Here is a 20,502-nt window from a genome sequence, read left to right as displayed (position 1 = left end):
GCAACTCAGTGAGACTCTGTCTCTAAATAAAATACAAAACAGGACTAGGAATGTGGCTCAGTGGTTGAGTGACCCCGAGTTCAATCCCCAGTACAAAAAGAAAACCCAAAAACCCAAAACTGCATTGAGCTTTTTATCTCACTCCTATAAGAACAGCCATCAGCAATACAAATAACAATAAATAATGGCAAGGATGGGGGGGGGAATAGGAACACTTTTACATTGTTGGTGGGATTGTAAATTACTAAAGCCATTATGGAAATCAATATGAAGGTTCCTCAAGAGACTAGGAATGGAACCACCATATAACCCAGCTATATTACTCCTTGGTAATTATCCAAATAATTAATTATTCTAATTAATTAAAGGCAGCATACTATACCATGTTTATGGCAGCACAATTCACAATAGCCAAAACTTCAACACATCTGGATAAAGAAATGGATCTGGAGACTATCATGATAAGTGAAATAAGCCAATCCCAAAAAAACCAATGGGCGAATGTTTTCTCTGATATGTGGATGTTAACACACAACAAGTGTGAGTGGGAGGAATGGAAATTCACTGGATTAGACAAAGGAGAATGAAGGGAAGGGAAATGGGATAGGAAAAGGAAAGAGTGGAATGAATCAGACAAAACTTTCCTATGTACGTTTGTGAATAAACCACAATGAATCTCCACATCCTGTACAACCACAAGACTGGGATCCTAAATAGAATAAGATATACTCCACTTTTGTGTAAATATACTCTGTCATGTATATCTAAAAAGAAATAAAATTAAGAAGTGAATGTCATTTTTATAAACATTGGAGCTTTATTCAGCCATAAAGAAGAATAAAATGTCATTTTCTGATAAATAGATGGAACTAGAGGACACTATAAGTAAAATAAGCCAAACTCAGAAAGTCAAGGTTGCATGTTTTTTTCTTATATGTGGAAGCTAGAGAGGAAAAAATGGGGAAAAAGTGTGAAAATAGAAGGGAGACCAGTAGAATCGGGGAAAGGAACCAGGGGGTGGGAAGAGCAAAGAGAAAGGGGAAATATTTGGGAATGTTATGGACCGAATTATATTATTATATTGTGTGCATGTACTAATGATCCCATTCAGCATAATTATAAAGCACCAATAAAAAAATATCAGGAGGGGGATCCAACATGGCCGCCGGCGAGGAAGCAGCGATTCCAATGTCTCCACATTAACGGGATCAGAAAGACCCATTGGAACAGCGGCAGTCTACCTACTGAGGAACTTCTAGCAAAATTCCGTGAAGAGGGGACCTGCCGGGAATTGGTAGGTTTATTAGAAGTGTCAGTTTGTCCCAGACAAGTGGATCTTGACCGGCCACGTGGGCGCGAAGGTCAAGTCCCACAGCCACCAGCCGCTTCAGAAAGCAGCCGGAGGCCCCGAGCAGCGCGGCCCTCCCGAACCCGCAGACAGCACCCGACACCTCGCCGTCCCAAGAGGCCCTGCTCTCGCTCAGCGAACGGCCACTCCACCCGCCCGGATCTTAGCCACGCAGCCGCAGCTGCCCGGCTCTACCGGCAGCCCGGCGCAGCGAGAAGTGTCCCCACCTGGCCCAGCAGATAGCCCATGCCCTCCCGGCGAACGGCTCCCCACCCTGAGACAGCGTGAAGGGAATATAACCAACCCTTTACGAGATAGCGAACTGGGAGCTAAAACCAGAGATTGTGTCAGACCAGAGACAAGCCAGTTCCACCTGTCCCTTCGGACACTCCGGCAAGGAGCCAGGGGCCCACCATAGCAGAGAGGGCAAGTCACCAAATTTCGGCCAAAGAGATTCCTTCCCAGCGGAATCTACTTTAGCAGGTGTGTGACTCCCACCCACATCAGATACAAACAACCGGGAAACTTCAAAATCTCTCCGTGGGCGTGACCATAAGGGCCAAAGGACTCTCAACCCCCAACTCCCCCTACTGCCAGTGACGTGGGCGTGACTGCAGGGGCAGAGGGAAGCAGAGAAGACTCCCCACCCCCAAATCCCCCAACCGAAAACTGAGAGGGTGTGACGGTAGGGGTGGAGGGAAACAGAGGACACTCCAGACCCCCAACTCCTCCTACCGCCAGCAGTGTGGTTGTGACTGTAGGGGCTGAGGGAAGCAGAGGGGATCCTAGACCCCCAACTCCTATTACCACCAGTAGCGACACCAATGGTCTTAGCTGCCAGATTCCGAAGGTGTGCCCACCAAAGGGGTCCGGAAAAATTAAACAATTGACTCCCAGACCACAGCTCCACAGCACTGGGGCTTAGATGAATGACACCGAGAGTGCTCAGTAGTTAGGGAAATAGAGCACTCGGTGGGGCTGAAAGTGTAACCAAATCCTTGGGGAACTGCCTCCGGTGAGCAGGACCTGGCTGGCTGGCAGGAGGAAGGGGAGGAGGGGCCGTAGAAGTGAAACGGCTCTGGACCAACAGGATTGAGAGACTCCCAGGAACCGCCTTACAGGGATTGCTGTTGACACATTGAGGGCAAAACTCAGCCCGGAGGGCACAGCTTTGCCTATGGGAAGAGAAGAAAATGGATCTCTAAGACCTAATTTTATTTCCTATTTCATTTTAACTTTTTCTCTCCCTTTTCCCTCTCTCTCTCCCCTTCCAAGTCTTACGGCTCTTTCCATTCTCCTCTATGCTATCTATCTCCCTCTCCTTCTTTCCTTTCAAGAGCACCTACCTTCCCCTTCCCCCCAACTTTCATCCCAAGCATTACGTCATCCATTTCGCATAACGGTCTAAATACAAATAGGTGTGCGCCCTTCCCCCGTGCCTGCAAGGTAGCCGGACCTGCAACCCACCAGCAGGTCAGGCCCAGCAACCTGGGAGTGGCAGAGCCGCCCCATGCGCCTGCAAGGTAGGCACACCTGCTACCAACCAGCAGAACAGGCCCAGCGGCCTGCCGATGTGGTAGGCACAGCACCCCAATTGGAAGAGGAGCAGAGCCCCTGCCCGCGCCTGCGCGGGAGACTTAGCAACTATACAAGAGTAATATAAATATATAGGGGGAAAATTCAACAACACAACAGTCTCAGTAAGCAGAAAGAAACGCGAACAGTATGAAGAGACAAGGAAAGAAAGGACCACAAGCAATGCAGGTCAACTAAACGTTAGAAGAGGTAATTTCTGCAGCAGATGGAATGTCAGATAAATAATTCAGGAGATACATGCTTCAGATGATCTGGAGTCTCAAGGAAGACATTAGACAGCAAAATCAGACAATGAAAGATCTCTTCAACAATGAAATACACAAACAAATCCAGGAAGCAAAAGATCAATTATACAAGGAGATAGAAGTTATAAATAACAAACAGAAATCCTAGAAAGGCAGGAAGCAATAAACCAACTTAAAAACTCAATTGACAATACTACCACCAGAGTAGAACACTTAGAAGATAGAACATCAGACAATGAAGACAAAGTATTTCAACTTGAAAAGAACATAGACAGCTCAGCAAGACAGTTAAGAAACCATGAGCAGAACATCCAAGAGATATGGGATAACATAAAGAGACCAAACTTAAGAGTCATTGGGATACAGGAAGGCACAGAGCTCCAAACCAAAGGAATAAACAATCTATTCAATGAAATAATACGAGAAAACTTCCCAGACGTGAAGAATGAGACAGAATCCCAAATCCTAGAAGCCTACAGGACGCCGAATGTGCAAAATCATAAGAGATCCACACCTAGACACATTGTAATGAAGATGCCCAACATACAGAATAAGGAGAGAATTTTAAAAGCTACAAGAGAAAGGAAACAGATTACATTTAGGGGTAAACCAATCAGGATAACAGCTGATCTCTCAACACAGACTTTGAAAGCTAGAAGATCCTGGAATAACATATGTCAAACACTGAAAGAAAATGGGTTCCAACCAAGAATTGTGTATCCAGCAAAATTGAGCTTCAAGATGGAAGATGAAATTAAAACCTTCCATGATAAACAAAAATTAAAAGAATTTGCAGCTAGAAAACCATCTCTTCAAAAAATCCTCAGCAAAACATTACAGGAAGAGGAAATGGAAAATAACAATGAAAACCAACAGTGGGAGGTGGGACAGTAAAGGGGGGAAAATAATCAAAGAGGAAAACAAACCATATTCAGTAACATAAATAAACAAATATGGCTGGAAGGATAACCCATATCTCAATAATAACCCTAAATGTTAATGGCTTAAACTCACCAATTAAGAGACACGGGCTAGTAGAATGGATCACAAAACATGACCCAACAATATGCTGCCTAGAGGAGACGCATTTGATAGGAAAAGACATACATAGACTGAAGGTGAAAGGTTGGGAAAAATCATTCCACTCATATGGACTTCGGAAACAAGCAGGAGTGTCCATACTCATATCAAATAAAATAGATTTCAAGCCAAAGTTAATCAAAAGGGATAAAGAAGGACACTGCATACTGCTCAAGGGAACCATACACCAACAAGACATAACAATCATAAATATATATGCCCCAAACAATGGTGCAGCTATGTTCATCAAACAAACTCTTCTCAAGTTCAAGAGTCTAATAGACCACCATACAATAATCATGGGAGACTTCAACACACCTCTCTCACCACTGGACAGATCCTCCAAACAAAAGTTGAATAAGGAAACTATAGAACTCAATAACACAATTAACAACCTAGACTTAATCGACATATATAGAATATACCACCCAACATCAAGCAGTTACACTTTTTTCTCAGCAGCACATGGATCCTTCTCAAAAATACATCATATATTATGCCACAAGGCAACTCTTAGACAATATAAACGAGTAGAGATAATACCATGCATCTTATCTGATCATGATGGAATGAAACTGAAAATCAACGATAAAAGAAGGAAGGAAAAATCATGCATCACTTGGAGAATGAACAACAGGTTACTGAATGATCAATGGGTCATAGAAGACATTAAGGAGAAAATTAAAAAATTCTTAGAGATAAATGAAAACACAGGCACAACATATCAGAATCTATGGGACACACTGAAAGCAGTTCTAAGAGGAAAATTCATTGCATGGAGTTCATTCCTTAAAAAAAGAAAAAACCAACAAATAAATGATCTCATACTTCATCTCAAAATCCTAGAAAAAGAAGAGCAAAATAACAGCAAAAGAAGTAGAAGGCAAGAAATAATTAAAATCAGAGCTGAAATTAATGAAATCAAAACAAAATAAACAATTGAAAAAATTGATAAAACTAAAAGTTGGTTCTTTGAAAAAATAAATAAGATCGACACACCCTTAGCCATGCTAACGAAGAGAAGAAGAGAGAGAACTCAAATTACTAGCATACAGGATGAAAAAGGCAATATCACAACAGACACTTCAGAAATACAGAAGATAATCAGAAATTATTTTGAATCCTTATACTCCAATAAAATAGAAGATAGTGAAGGCATCGATAAATTTCTTAAGTCATACGATCTGCCCAGATTGAGACCGGAGGATATAGACAACCTAAACAGACCAATATCAATTGAGGAAATAGAAGAAACCATCAAAAGACTACCAACCAAGAAAAGCCCAGGACCGGATGGGTATACAGCAGAGTTTTACAAAACCTTTAAAGAGGAACTAATACCAATACTTTTCAAGCTATTTCAGGAAATAGAAAAAGAGGGAGAACTTCCAAATTCATTCTACGAGGCCAACATCACACTGATTCCTAAACCAGACAAAGATACTTCAAAGAGAGAAAACTACAGGGGCTGGAGATGTGGCTCAAGCGGTAGCGCGCTCGCCTGGCATGCGTGCGGCCTGGGTTCGATCCTCAGCACCACATACCAACAAAGATGTTGTGTCCGCCGAAAACTAAAAAATAAATAAAAATTAAAAAAAAAAAAAAAGAAAAGAAAGAAAACTACAGACCTATATCTATAATGAACCTAGACGCAAAAATCCTCAATAAAATTCTGGCAAATCGGATACAAAAACATATCAAAAAAATTGTACACCATGATCAAGTAGGATTCATCCCTGGGATGCAAGGCTGGTTCAATATACGGAAATCAATAAATGTTATCCACCACATCAATAGAATTAAAAATAAGAACCATATGATCATCTCAATAGATGCAGAAAAAGCATTCGACAAAGTACAGCATCCCTTTTTGTTCAAAACTCTCGAAAAAATAGGGATAACAGGAACATACCTCAACATTGTAAAAGCAATCTACGCTGAGCCCCAGGATAGCATCATTCTGAATGGAGAAAAATTGAAGGCATTCCCTCTAAATTCTGGAACAAGACAGGGATGCCCTCTCTCACCACTTCTGTTCAACATAGTTCTCGAAACACTGGCCAGAGCAATTAGACGAAAGAAATTAAAGGCATAAAAATAGGAAAAGAAGAACTTAAATTATCACTATTTGCAGATGACATGATTCTATACCTAGCAGACCCAAAAGGGTCTACAAAGAAACTATTAGAGCTAATAAATGAATTCAGCAAAGTGGCAGGATATAAAATCAACACGCATAAATCAAAGGCATTCCTGTATATCAGCGACAAACCCTCTGAAATGGAAATGAGGACAACCACTCCATTCACAATATCCTGAAAAACAATAAAATACTTGGGAATCAACCTAACAAAAGAGGTAAAAGACTTATACAATGAAAACTACAGAACCCTAAAGAGAGAAATTGAAGAAGATCTTAGAAGATGGAAAAATATACCCTGTTCATGGATAGGCAGAACTGACATCATCAAAATGGCGATATTACCAAAAGTTCTCTATAGGTTTAATGCAATGCCAATCAAAATCCCAATGGCATTTCTTGTAGAAATAGAGAAAGCAATCATGAAATTCATATGGAAAAATAAAAGACCCAGAATAGCAAAAACAATGCTAAGCAGGAAGTGTGAATCAGGTGGTATAGCGATACCAGACTTCAAACTATACTACAGAGCAATAGTAACAAAAACAGCATGGTATTGGTACCAAAACAGGCGGGTGGACCAATGGTACAGAATAGAGGACACAGAAACCAACCCACAAAACTACAACTTTCTTATATTTGATAAAGGGGCTAAAAGCATGCAATGGAGGAAGGATAGCATCTTCAACAAATGGTGCTGGGAAAACTGGAAATCCATATGCAACAAAATGAAACTGAATCCCTTTCTCTCGCCATGCACAAAAGTTAACTCAAAATGGATCAAGGAGCTTGATATCAAACCAGAGACAAGGCATCTGATAGAAGAAAAAGTTGGCTACGACCTACACACTGTGGGGTCGGGCTCCAAATTCCTCAATAGGACACCCATAGCACAAGAATTAATATCTAGAATCAACAAATGGGACTTGCTCAAACTAAAAAGTTTTTTCTCAGCAAAAGAAACAATAAGAGAGGTAAATAGGGAGCCAACATCATGGGAACAAATTTTTACTCCTCACACTTCAGATAGAGCCCTAATATCCAGAGTATACAAAGAACTCAAAAAATTAGACAATAAGATAACAAATAACCCAATCAACAAATGGGCCAAGGACCTGAACAGACACTTCTCAGAGGAGGACATACAATCAATCAACAAGTACATGAAAAAATGCTCACCATCGCTAGCAGTCAGAGAAATGCAAATCAAAACCACCCTAAGATATCATCTCACTCCAGTAAGATTGGCAGCCATTAAGAAGTCAAACAACAACAAGTGCTGGCGAGGATGTGGGAAAAAGGGTACACTTGTACATTGTTGGTGGGACTGCAAATTGGTGCAACCAATTTGGAAAGCAGTATGGAGATTTCTTGGAAAGCTGGGAATGGAACCACCATTTGATCCAGCTATTCCCCTTCTGGGTCTATTCCCTGAAGACCTAAAAACAGCATGCTACAGGGACACTGCTACATCGATGTTCATAGCAGTACAATTCACAATAGCAAGACTGTGGAAGCAACCTAGATGCCCTTCAATAGATGAATGGATAAAAAAAATGTGGCATTTATACACAATGGAGTATTACTCTGCATTAAAAAATGACAAAATTATAGAATTTGGAGGGAAATGGATGGCATTAGAGCAGATTATGCTAAGTGAAGCTAGCCAATCCCTAAAAAACAAATGCCAAATGTCCTCTTTGATATAAGGAGAGTAACTAAGAACAGAGTAGGGAAGAAGAGCATGAGAAAATGACTAATATTAAACAGGGATGAGAGGTGGGAGGGACAGGGAGAGAGAAGGGAAATTGCTTGGAAATGGAAGGAGACCCTCAGGGTTATACAAAATTATATACAAGAGGAAGTGAGGGGAAAGGGAAAAATTATACAAGGGGGAGAAATGCTTTACAGTAGAGGGGGTAGAGAGAGAAGAGTGGAGGGGAGGGGGGATAGTAGAGGATAGGAAAGGCAGCAGAATACAACAGACACTAGTATGGCAATATATAAATCAGTGGAAGTGTAACTGATGTGACTCTGCAATCTGTATACGGGGTAAAAGTGGGAGTTCATAACCCACTTGAATCAAAGTGTGAAATATGATATATCAAGAACTATGTAATGGGGCTGGGGATGTGGCTCAAGCGGTAGCGTGCTCGCCTGGCATGCGTGCGGCCCGGGTTCGATCCTCAGCACCACATACCAACAAAGATGTTGTGTCCGCCGAGAACTAAAAAATAAATATTAAAAATTCTCTCTCTCTCTCTCTCTCTCTCTCTCTCTCTCCTCTCTCACTCTCTTTAAAAAAAAAAAAGAAAGAAGGGATCTTAGTGAACATCTAATGTTCAAGGATTTCTTAATTAAAAAAAATTTTAAAAAAAAAGAACTATGTAATGTTTTGAACAACCAATAAAAAAATTTTAAAAAAAAGAAAAAAAATATATCAGGAAAAAAATGTCAATTCGCCCTGATATTCAATGGCAAAATAGGACTTTCTTTTTAAATATTTTTTTAGTTGTTGATAGACCTCTATTTTATTCATTTACTTATATGTGGTGCTGAGAATCGAACCCAGTGCCTCATACGTATCAGGCAAGTGCTCCACCACTGAGCCACAATTCCAGCCCCCAAACTAGGACTTTCTTTTGTTAAAGGTCCAACCACTCCAATGAAGCCATGGGTAGTTCCTTCACTGTTTTTTCTAGCAACTCTGCTCCAGTATCCCTAGGCTTGGCCAGCAGCAGATCTCAGTGAATTTTAAGAATTCTGCCAGAGAAAACTATTTTTCTGAAGTACACATTTACATTAATCCAAAATGGAGAACTAAGTGACTACTTCCCCGCCACCCCCATCCCTCCCAGCCTCACATATGCTAGGCAAGCACTCTACCACTGGGCTACACCCCCAGCATTTTTTTTTTTTTTGAGACAGGGTCTTACTGGCCTTGAACCTGCAATCCTTCTGCCTCAGTCTCCTGAATACCTGGAATTACAGGCATGTGCTATCACTCCAGGCAAGTGACTGCATTTTTCACTGGCTATATATAGCTTTGTTTCCTCTGCTTAGTGCTGGGTTAATTACAGCAGATCCTGCAGACCATCTCTCCAGTTAACATTTCCCTGTGGAAGCCTTTACATTTTTAATGTCCAAGCTTCATATAATGTTTTCCTGTGTGCTTATACAGAAAACCCTAGTACATACATAAGCAAAACTCAATACAATAACTAAACAAAATGGTGTACAATGAAAGTCCTGAGTTGTATTTTTGACAGAATGTTAGAATTTCTTGTGAACATGAAAAAGAGCTTGCAGCTGGGCACACTGGCGCATGCCTATAGTCACAGTAGCTTTGGAGGCTGAGGCAAGAGGATCACAAATTCAAAGCCAACCTCAGCAAAAGCAGAGCACCAAGCAACTCAGTGAGATTCTGTCTCTAAATAAAATACAAAATAGGGCTGGTGATAGGGCTCAGTGGTTGAGTACCCCCGAGTTCAGTCCCTTGTAAACCCCTCTCCCCCCAAAGAAGTGCATGCAGAGTGTCAAAGGGGATGTGCTACACGATATTATACACCAAGCAATCGTTTCTTACGAACTATATTTATTATTTGAAAAATAGGAATTGTTTTTAGCATCTAATATTGTAATGTTGTATTTGCTACTTGTAGGTAGATATTTTGCTGTGTTGTATTAATATGCTGGAAACTAGTTGAGTGTTTTAGATGACATGTAATATATTTAAATTTTTCTCAATTAAAATAATGGAGTCAGGTAGAGTGATGTGAGCCTGTGGTTCCAGCTACTCCAGAGGTTAAGGCAAGAGGATTGCTTGAGCCCAGGAGTTTAAGACCAGCCAGCATAGGCAAAATAGCAAGAAGACACATCAAAAACAGAAAAGAGGCTCCTGGATGGTATTCCTACACAGAATGTCAGATTTTCAGGAATGAATTACGCCCACATCAGAACCACAGCTTCAAGGTGAAGTGAAAATGACTCCCTGGTTTAAGGATCGGAGAGGCAGGGTCTTTTTCTTTTGAGTCAAATTTCTCTTCAATAGGGTTTCAGGGGAGTCACAAATTGATGAAAGTATATTAGAGAGGAGGAGTAGTACCAAGTCTTAAAGTTCTTAACTATGGTTGAGTATCTCTGAAACATTATCAACCTCTGTAGGAGAGGCCAACCCTTCCGCAATCCAGCGAGGCTGATTATCTTTTCTGAGTGAAGTAAAGCAAGATCACCAGAGTCAAGAATCTGTATTTTTGTACCTCTCCTTTGTGATTACTTTGTAGGCCACACTCCAGATTTAATTCAGTACTTTCTGGTATCCTCTAGCTATTCTCTAGAGACAGTAAAATAATTACTGCTCTCTACCTACCTCCTTAACATTTTCTAGTTCTCAAATGAAATCATATTAAAAATGAAGTTAATTACTACAAAACTCTCAAAGTGATATTCAGAAGCCAGCTTTTATGACTCCCTCTTCTTAATCTATACAACTCTTCTACAGCCCAGGAACACCCTGAGTTTATTAGAATCACCCACGTAGATCTGGCTGTTCTTTTCACCAAGCTTCCCCAGAATGCCAGCCTTCAATTCTCCCAAGGACAACCACATGCCCACTCTTGCCTGCAGCTCAGACAAAGAGCAAATGTGATTTTAACTGGATCCTTTTGACTACCAGCACTGCACAATGAACTCAAAGTACAATACACCAGACAATTATGTCTGTGATTCCAATGCTAGCACCATCCAGTTTTCCTCCAGAAGAGATATATCCAAGATAGAGATATACTTATCACATGCAGGGACTATCCTAGTCAGAACAGAGTTCATGTCACAAAAAATATATATATATTACAACACTTATTTCCTAATATTTTGCAATGACTTGATCAGAAACCTAAGTCTTAGAAAGCCTTTGCAATGTTGTCACAAGACTAGCAACAGGCTAAATTTAAAAGTAATTGCTCAAGATGAGTGAGGTGCTGCATGTCTGTAATCCTAGCTACTCGGAAGGCTAAGGCAAGAAAACCAATTGAGCTCAAGTGTTCCAGGCCAGGGGTGGAGTTATAGCTCAGTGGAACAGTGCTTGCATAGCAAGTATGGGGTACTGGGTTCGACTCTCAGCACCACATATAAATAAAATAAAGGTCCACTTGACCACTAAAAAAATATTGGGGGAAAAAAAAAGATTCCAGATCAGCATGGGCAACATAGCAAAATTCTATCTCAAGGGGGAAAAATTGCTCAGCTGCACAAAAACTAAAAAAGAAAATGTTAAGGGGAAGTTTTCCCTGTATGGCCTCTCACAAAGAATAAATGAGAAATGTTATACTGTCAGTGGGAGGAATAGCATGGGTGACTATCTGGATTAGGACTTAAATCTTCCTGAGTTTGGGCTGGGGTTGTGGCTCAGCCATATAGCGCTCGCCTAGCACATGTGAGGTCCTGGGTTCAATCCTCAGCACTACATAAAAATAAATAAAGGTATTGTGTCCAACTACAACTAAAAAATATTAAAAAAAATCTTCCCGAGTATACTTGGATATGAGGTATCCCCTAAAACTCCTGTGTTAATGCAGCAATGTTCAGAGGTAAAGTGATTGAACTATGAGAGCTGTAGCCTAATTCATCCATCCTAATTTGAATAGACTGGTGACTGTGGGCAGATGGGGTGTGGCTGGAAGAGACAGGTCATTGCTGATATGTCCTAGAAGGTTTATTCTTCCCCTTGGCACTTCCCCTGCCTCTCTCAGCTTCCTGACCCTGCCATGAGCTGAAGAGTTTTCCCCACTGGACATTTCCACCATGATGTGCTGCCTTACCTTGGGCCCACAGCAATGGAATCAACCATCTATGGACCCAGACCTCTGAAACTGTAAGCCCCAAATAAAATTCTCCTCCTCTAAGTTGTTCTTGTTGTGTATTTTGGTCACAGCACACAGAGCTGACTAACATGTTACCCAATCTTGTTTCTAGAAATAAATCTAGAAATGGGTAAATTAAGGTAATGGGTAAATATGAGGCACAAGAATATTTATTGCAACATTATTTATAATAGCAAGACAAATGACTCTCATTAAGGAAATGGGTAAATTAGCTATAATAGATTACAGAGCTATATCAAAGAATACTGAATAACATGAAAAAACTCTTTAATATTGTGTCAATTGAAAATGAGAGATACAAAATCACATATATGTGGTCTCAATCACATGTAAGTGGTTAAGACAAATATATATGTTCTGAGTATAAACTTACATACCCATACCAATACACTTGTACACTTAAAAAAAAAAAAGGACTATCCCGAGATATTAACAGTGATAGGATTACATGTTATTTTCTTCCCTAAAACATGCCCTGCCTTAATGAAATAATATGGCAGCAAGGTCACCAAGTGTCCCCTAGACTTAGAACAGAATCTGGCACATATGGGTTCTAAATAAATATCTGCTGAATAAAGGAATAAACATGAATTTCCTAATCAGAGAAAAGAGGTCTTTTAATTTATTTTTCACTGGGCATGGTGGGACACCCTTGTAATCCCAGTAACTTGGGAGGATGAGGCAGGAAGATTGCAAGTTCAAGACCCTGTCTCAAAATAAAAAATAAAAAGGGCTAAAGATATAGCTTAGTGGAAGAGTGGCCTTGGATTCAATCCCCAGCACCATCCATGTATGTGGTGGTGGTGGGGGGGGGATTTTCAACACCCCTCCTCAAGGACAAATATCACAGCAAAGCTTGGGACATGCATGATCCAGTTTTTAGCTAGTTTCTTCAAACAAGCTTTTATGCCTAGCCACTGGTTCCTCCGATTTTCACCCAATCTTATAAAGGCTGCTTTATAAATTAAAAAAAAAAAAACCAACCACATTAATTTTGCAAAAGATAAAATATTAAACATCCTCACTTGAAGATCTCTTTTTCACCTGGTAATTGTTGTATGGCATAGATAAGGTATATGCTAGTTCTTAAAATGTGAAATTGTCCAAAAACGACTATAGACTTTATAATTCAAGCTTTTTCTCAATCTGTTCACTGAAGCCACTCAGAATATGCCATTACCTCAGGAAGAAAGCATTTTGATTGCCAGCATCAATTTTTAATCATCTCAACTATATTATCTATTTGGAACATACAGTAAATTCACTCTCATCGACATCATAATGCCATGCAGCTGGAAACTAATGGATGCACATTCATTTTACTATTAAGAAAGAAAATTTGCTACAAAGCAACTTTTTAAATGTACTTCCAAATTAGATATAGATGATTCAGTGATTGTCTCTCTTTTGGGGAGTGGGGGGTGCTAAGTATTGGACCCAGGGCCTTGTGAATGCTAGGAAAGCACTCTGCTACTGAGCTACTCCATAGGCCTCTAGTGACTATCTCTTATTCTGGACTTTGTCCCTGTCTCTGTGGTTTCCATTAGTAAAGGTGATCAGGAGCAGACCAGAAGTAATGCTTGTTCATATTTGGAAGCTTGAGGTCAGATACTGCTGCTGGAAGTGGTTTTGCAGACAGGATCCTAGATGCTGCAGAAAGCAGAAAGGTTGTTGGAAAAAAGTTTCTTTCCATTAGATAATTGTACTGTGAGGTTAATGCCATGAGATGGATCTTATTGAAGGCTTCAAAATTATCTTAAATTTAAAATATGCCACATGTAAATTAAAGATTATAAATACATATACATATATATATTTTTGGTATCAGGGATTAAACTCAAACTCAGAGGCACTTACCTACTGAGCCACATCTCCAGCCCTTCTTCTTCATTTTTTGAGACAGTTGCTTACAGCCTCACTAAGTTGCTGAGGCTGGCTTTGAACTTGAGATTCTCCTGCCTCAGCCTCCAAAAGCTGCTGAGATTACAGGCATGTGCCATCACACTCAGTTTATAAAAATATTTTTACAAATGCTAAATATCTTTGAATAACAAAAACACACAAAAATCCAGCAATCTTTGAAATCTTAAATCTTTCCACAGACCAATTTTCTTCTGTTTCTTTTGAGAGGAAATTCTTATCAAGTGTTCTATGATAATGTCATTAAAAATGAACACAATCTATACAGATCATGTTTTCATTTAATCTTTTAAACTTTATTTACCTTATCTTTTTAAAACAGTGTTGTACTATATGTAATGTTTTATAATTTTTCAAAATGAATGAATTATGTAGAAATTTATTTATTTATACACATGGATCTATTTCAGTCCACATTATTCCACTTAATGGTACAGATATTCTATTAATTATATACCTATCAATAGACTTACCAGTTCATAATTTTTAGTTTTAACAAGTTTCTGCAATTAATATCTCTGCACAACCATTATGCACTGTGAATATTTCCTTAGAATTGAATTAAGTATTATTTTAAAAAACTGTCAAATGGTTCCATAAAAAGGCCATTCTAAGCCAGGAGTGGTACCTCATGCTTATAATGCCAGCATCTTGGGAGGCTGAGGAAGGAGGATCGCAAGCAACTTAGCAAGACCCTCAGCAACTAAGTGAGACCCTGTCTCAAAATTTTTAAAAAAGTGCTGGAGCTTACACTGGGTTCAATACCAAAAACAAACAAACAAACAAAAAACTATTCTAATTTATACCACTACCTATTAACCAGAACCACTATTACTGAAGCTGCACTCTGAGCTAAAGTGTTTTTCCTCTCTTCCTTCTTTTCAAATTATAAGCGTGGCTGTTTTTTCCCCACATCCTGCTCCACATCTTAACGACTAGCCGACTAGACTAGCAGTTGATACAGTTAAAAGAGTTACCCTTTCATGCACACTCCCTCTTCCCAGGTTACAGTAATGATTCCAATAAAAAGGTAGTCATACAAGAGACTGGCTGTGACGGAGAGCAGGTATACGGACCTTCAAGTGGCAAACCTTGAAACAACCTTATTGTCTTGGATTCACAGATCCAGGATGACACGGTGACCTCAGAACCACATCACTCACTCACAACCCACATTCTAGAGCTGCCTCATTCCTCAGAACTAATGAACTACTCTGGTGTCCGCCTGCCTGAGACTGAGATAACATCCCCACAAAAGAATCTACATAAACTTTGTCTTGGTATTCAACAAGAACAACCCAGGAGCTAGCTGGTTGTCTTCCAACATGCCAGCTTGTTGCTAAAAACTTCTCCCACCACTGTCTCTCGAGTTATTGGCTCTCTCAGGCAGCAGCAGAAAATCGGGCTTTCACAATAACACAACCATATCCATTTCCCTACATATTCATCAATACCAAGTATTTTCAATCTTTAAAATATATGCCAATTGGGGCTGGGGATGTGGCTCAAGTGGTAGCGTGCTCGCCTGGCATGCGTGCGGCCCGATCCTCAGCACCACATACAAACAAAGATATTGTGTCCACCGAAAACTAAAAAATAAATATTAAAAATTCAAAAAAAAGTGCCAGTTTGATATAGTTCAGTTGGTAGAGTTCTTACCTCACATGCACAAAGCCTTGGGTTCAAACCCCAGCACCAAAAAAAAAAAAAAAAAAAAAAAAAAATCTGCTAATTTAATAAACAAAATATGGGATTTCTCTATTTTAAATGACATCACTTCCCAGATCACTAGTTACATGTTCCCTTGGCAAATCATATTTTTTCTTTATATAAATATCTATATAGAACCTTCATTCGTTCTTTTTAATTTGCAAAATTTTTTTTAGTGGTGCTGGGGATTGAACCCAGGGCCTTGTGCATACGAGGCAAGCACTCTTTCAACTGAGCTATATTCCAGCCCCTTAACTTGCAGAAATTTTTATATACTCTGGGTATTAGTTTCCTTACTTGGTGTAAATGTTGTAAATACATCCTCCTAATGTATCATTATTTTAATTTTATTTATGCTGCCCATTTCATAAAGAAACTTAATTTTTTTAAATTTTAGTCAAATTTATCAAATATTTCTCTTTGTGATTTTTGCATTGTCTGGCTTCCATACCTTGAAATTTAAAAAATTACACACACACACACACATCTCCTATACTCTTTTCTAACTCTGAGGTATTCAGGAATAGATGACCTGTGAGGTGTTGAGGAAAACAGGAAGAGACTAACAAACCGCTTCTTTGCCACCCCTCCTACTCCAGCTTCTGGACCTGTGAATTACAATTCAGGACCATCTCTAATGCTGCTTCAGGATGGCAGCAGGGAGGGTAAAGCCTAGGCTTGAGGAGCTGCCTTGTGGGTAAAGAGTCAGTAACTGGTTCCTCTGCTGCCTAACCTCAGATCTCACCCACCCCTTACCCAGAGCTAAGACCAGCATCGACTGGGTGCGGCCTTCCTCCAGTGCCTGACAGCATCTGAAACCCCTAGAGGAAAATGAGTTTGCAGTCCAAGATAATATGGTATTTTAATGAGTACAACCATTTCAAAAAAAAAAAAACAATATAATCAACTACAGATTCTGTTAGAAGCAAAAAACAACTAACCAATAATTTAAATAGATTTTTAACTACACTAAATGAAACAAAAGAAAATATTAACAACATAAAATAAGAACAAGAAAACCCTAAGAACAACCAAGCAAAAATAATTAGGTTTGAAAAATATAGTTGCTGAAACCAAAATCGGAATATATGGAATCAATTACAGAATGGTTATAGTATATCCATGGAATAAATTTGAAAACTGGAAGGTCAGATTGAGAAATCTCCCAGAAAGAAGGAAAGCACAAATAGATTTAAAACAGACGTACACACACACACACCTACTGAGAATTAAAAATCAAGATAATGTCAATATAATGGTGAGGGAGACTATAAAATGAGACTAAAAGTTGGGTGTGGTGGTGCACGCCTATAATCTCAATAACTTAGGAGGCTGAGGCAGGAGTCCCAAGTTTCAGGCCAGCCTCTAACCTGGTAAGACTTTGTCTCAAAATTAAAAAATAAAAAGGGATGGGGATGTAGCTTAGTGGTAAAGCATCCCGGAGTTGAATTCCCAGTACCCTCACCCCAAACAGCTAATGTATAAAACAGTAGAAGGTAACTAAACCAAGCATATTCTTTAGAGACATACAGGTAAGTGACAAATTGCCACAAATGAAATGATAGTGATTGGAAGGTGCAAAAATGGTGTTTTTCTTCAAAATCTTATAGAACTATTTGAACCTTTATACTATGTCATGTGTAGCTTTTATTAAAATGAACACTAATAAAAAGAAGACAACCCAGAAATCCTAAGGGCTAGACATACCACCGCTCCTGCTTATTCGGTTTGTGACTGTGGCTCTGAGGACCAGAAGCACTGTTCATATCACATCTACTAACTTCTTGTGGAAGACACCTGAAGATTCACTGAAGACAGACTGTCCCTTTTAGTGAAAAGAGGACTACTCTGCTTATTAAAAGTGTGAACTTTTTCACTTTCACTCACCTCTAGTGCAAGTCAGGAGTTCACAGAAGTCTCACAGGAATAAGTTTCGACTTCATGTCCCTATTCCCCAACTGCTGGTAACTAAGGTTAGTCCTATGTCTCACACAAGGTTTGGCAGGGCCAACTCCTGACTATTGCTCTTGCCCACCTCATTAAAATGACTTTCTCAAACAGCCATCTGCACATCTTCTTTCTCCAAACCTATATAAAAAATAAGCATTTTTCCTTCCATAAATAAATGACTCCTGCTTGCCAATATAAATAATTGATGACCTGCTAAAAACTACAATGCTTCCACATTGAACGTAGACAATACTGCGTGAAGTCAGGATCTTAGCAAATCAACAGCAATACTTGTGCTAGGTTATAGTATTTCCATCCTTTGTAATTACTGCTCTGGCTGTTTCCAAGACAGCATCCAAAGAAAGTCAGACGTTGAATTTTATCTTCTTATTTACAATCTGAGACATAACCACAGATATCCAACATTAAAGCATTTGTTCCTATACCTCGTCTACAGGTCCTAGGCTGAAGCTTTAGGGAAGAAAACAGATCTAGAAGTTAACATACCTTAAGCATATAGTAGAAGGGGAACCATGACAGGAAGAGATCAGAGAAGAATTCAGCAATGCTGAACACACCATACACTACCCAGTAGGTCAGCCACTGGGTATCATCATCCTTGTTAGGACTCTCTATGGCTTTCATTCTGAAAGGTAATACAAGAGAAAACAACATTTAGTAAGATCTCAAGAAGCATTTACAAATATACTTTCACAGCTTGTTCTCCAGCACCGATGAGAAACTCAGGCAAATGTATGTATGCACTGCAGCACCAACTGCAAGAGTACAATATAAAGACAATGTGAAGTCAGGAGAATTGTTATCACCACTTGTTCCCAGTCTTTTGGTTACCAGAGAAATCAGCACTAGCTGTTGCTGCCCACACATATCCAGCCTGCTAGAGCTGCCACCATGCCCTAAGATGTACTACTAGTGATAGGCTACTAAGGCAACCCCATTCCCAGGTTGGCTCCTGCCACCAAGGATATATCGGGAAGAATTCTCTCATGGTAATTAAGTTCTTTTGCACTTTTTTAAAAAAAATATTTATTTTAGTTGTAGATGGACACAATACCTTTATTTTACTTATTTATTTTTATTTTTTTAAATTAATATTTCATAAGCCATTTTCTTTTTTTTTTAGTTGATTTTATTTTTTTAAATACATGACAGTGGAATGCATTACAATTCTTATTTATTTTTACATGGTGCTGAGGATTGAACCCAGTGACTCACATATGCTAGACAAGCACCCCACCACTGAGCTACAACCCCAGCCCCCTTATGCACTTTTAATAGCTGACGTACATCATGGGGGCGTAGGAGTTTCTCATAAACAAACTCATGGAACACAGGTTAGGCACTGTTCAAAGTCCACAGCACACTGCCTAATAAATAGGTGAAAACCACCCTCACAGTATTTAGTTCAGACTTCCTTGGGTTCTCAGGCTATGGACTCTCAGGCTGTGGACTCTCCTCCCCTTGTCAATTAATAACATTTCCACTTAGACAAAATTAATTCAGTGAATGGATGGGAAAATTTAAAAAATAATAATTTTCTTTTACTTTTGAATCACAGGAATTTCCTTCAGTTCTAGGAATATCCATATTCTAAACCTGAAGCTCCAAAACATCTTATACTATCCTAACAGATATCTGTACATTTATCATAACTAAGCTGGACTAAAATCATAAATTGAAAGAAATCTGAACTCTGTTTAGCCTTTAAGAGAGATTAACTACTAAAAAAAAAGATATGGTTACTCTGCAAAAATCAGCTTCCCAAAGACAGGCTGCTGAATCATGATGAGTCATCCACTAAGAAAGAGCTTGTGAAGTTAATTAGGAGCAGCTGTGTGTGCGCATGTGCCTGTGTGCATGTGACCATGTGCATGTGACCATGTGCATGTGACCGTGTACATGGTTGTGTTTTTAAAAAGTAACCTAAGGGGGAAAGATTACAGCTGAATGAGATGACTGCTAATGTGGAATGGATGAAGAGGCAGAAGTGATGAAGTAAGTGCTGTTTTGAACTTAGAGATTGTGCAAAAGCAGACATGGTGGTGCATGCCTATAATCCCAGCAATTTGGGAGGCTGAGGCAGGTTCAAGGCCAGCCTCAACAATTTAGCAAGATCCTAAGCAACTTACCAAGACTCCTCCTCAAGATATTTTAAAAAATAAATGTGCCTTGGTTAACCAAGACAATTCCAATGCTGCTTATTCTCACTCAGAAGTATAAGGGACTTTTCACATTCTTACTGTACACGAAGAGTACAGTAAGAATCTGAAATCCCATAAGAAAGTTTTCACAAGGGTTTATCCATAATTTCCTCTTTAGTTTGCTCAGATGAGAAGCAAGAAACCTTCCAGACATCCTGAACCAGTGAACTTTTTGTGGTTTGTCCAACAACATACACAAAAGTCAATACAGCAATTCACAAATCTCTTCCCATTGCATTGTAGCATGGTCTTAAATTATTTCTGTATCTATAGGTTGCCCATCCCCAGCCTACTCTGGAATGTGATCCTAATTGTATTCCTTAGAAAAAATGTCTGATTAGCCCAGCAGTGTTTGAAGACCTCTATTCTGTATCTTGTTATAATTTATATAGTTATGTGTCTGGTTTCC

At 39.4% G+C, this 20,502-nt stretch overlaps 1 protein-coding gene across 1 annotated transcript in view; it reads right to left on the bottom strand.

The window, feature by feature from the left end:
• The window catches only part of REEP5 (receptor accessory protein 5), a 74,402-nt gene that overhangs the window by 31,680 nt on the left and 22,220 nt on the right, over window positions 1-20,502 (bottom strand). The window contains exon 3 of the mRNA XM_081289134.1: window positions 18,379-18,517. Within this exon, the coding sequence (XP_081145260.1) occupies window positions 18,379-18,517 (139 nt within the window). The remainder of the gene's footprint in view (window positions 1-18,378; window positions 18,518-20,502) is intronic.

The sequence above is a fragment of the Spermophilus citellus genome (genome assembly GCF_964194105.1).
Source record: "Spermophilus citellus genome assembly, chromosome: 1".
In the NCBI taxonomy this organism is placed as follows: Eukaryota; Metazoa; Chordata; class Mammalia; order Rodentia; family Sciuridae; genus Spermophilus; species Spermophilus citellus.
The sequence above is the reverse complement of the archived record's forward strand: the minus strand, read 5'-3'. Positions and strand labels throughout refer to the sequence as shown.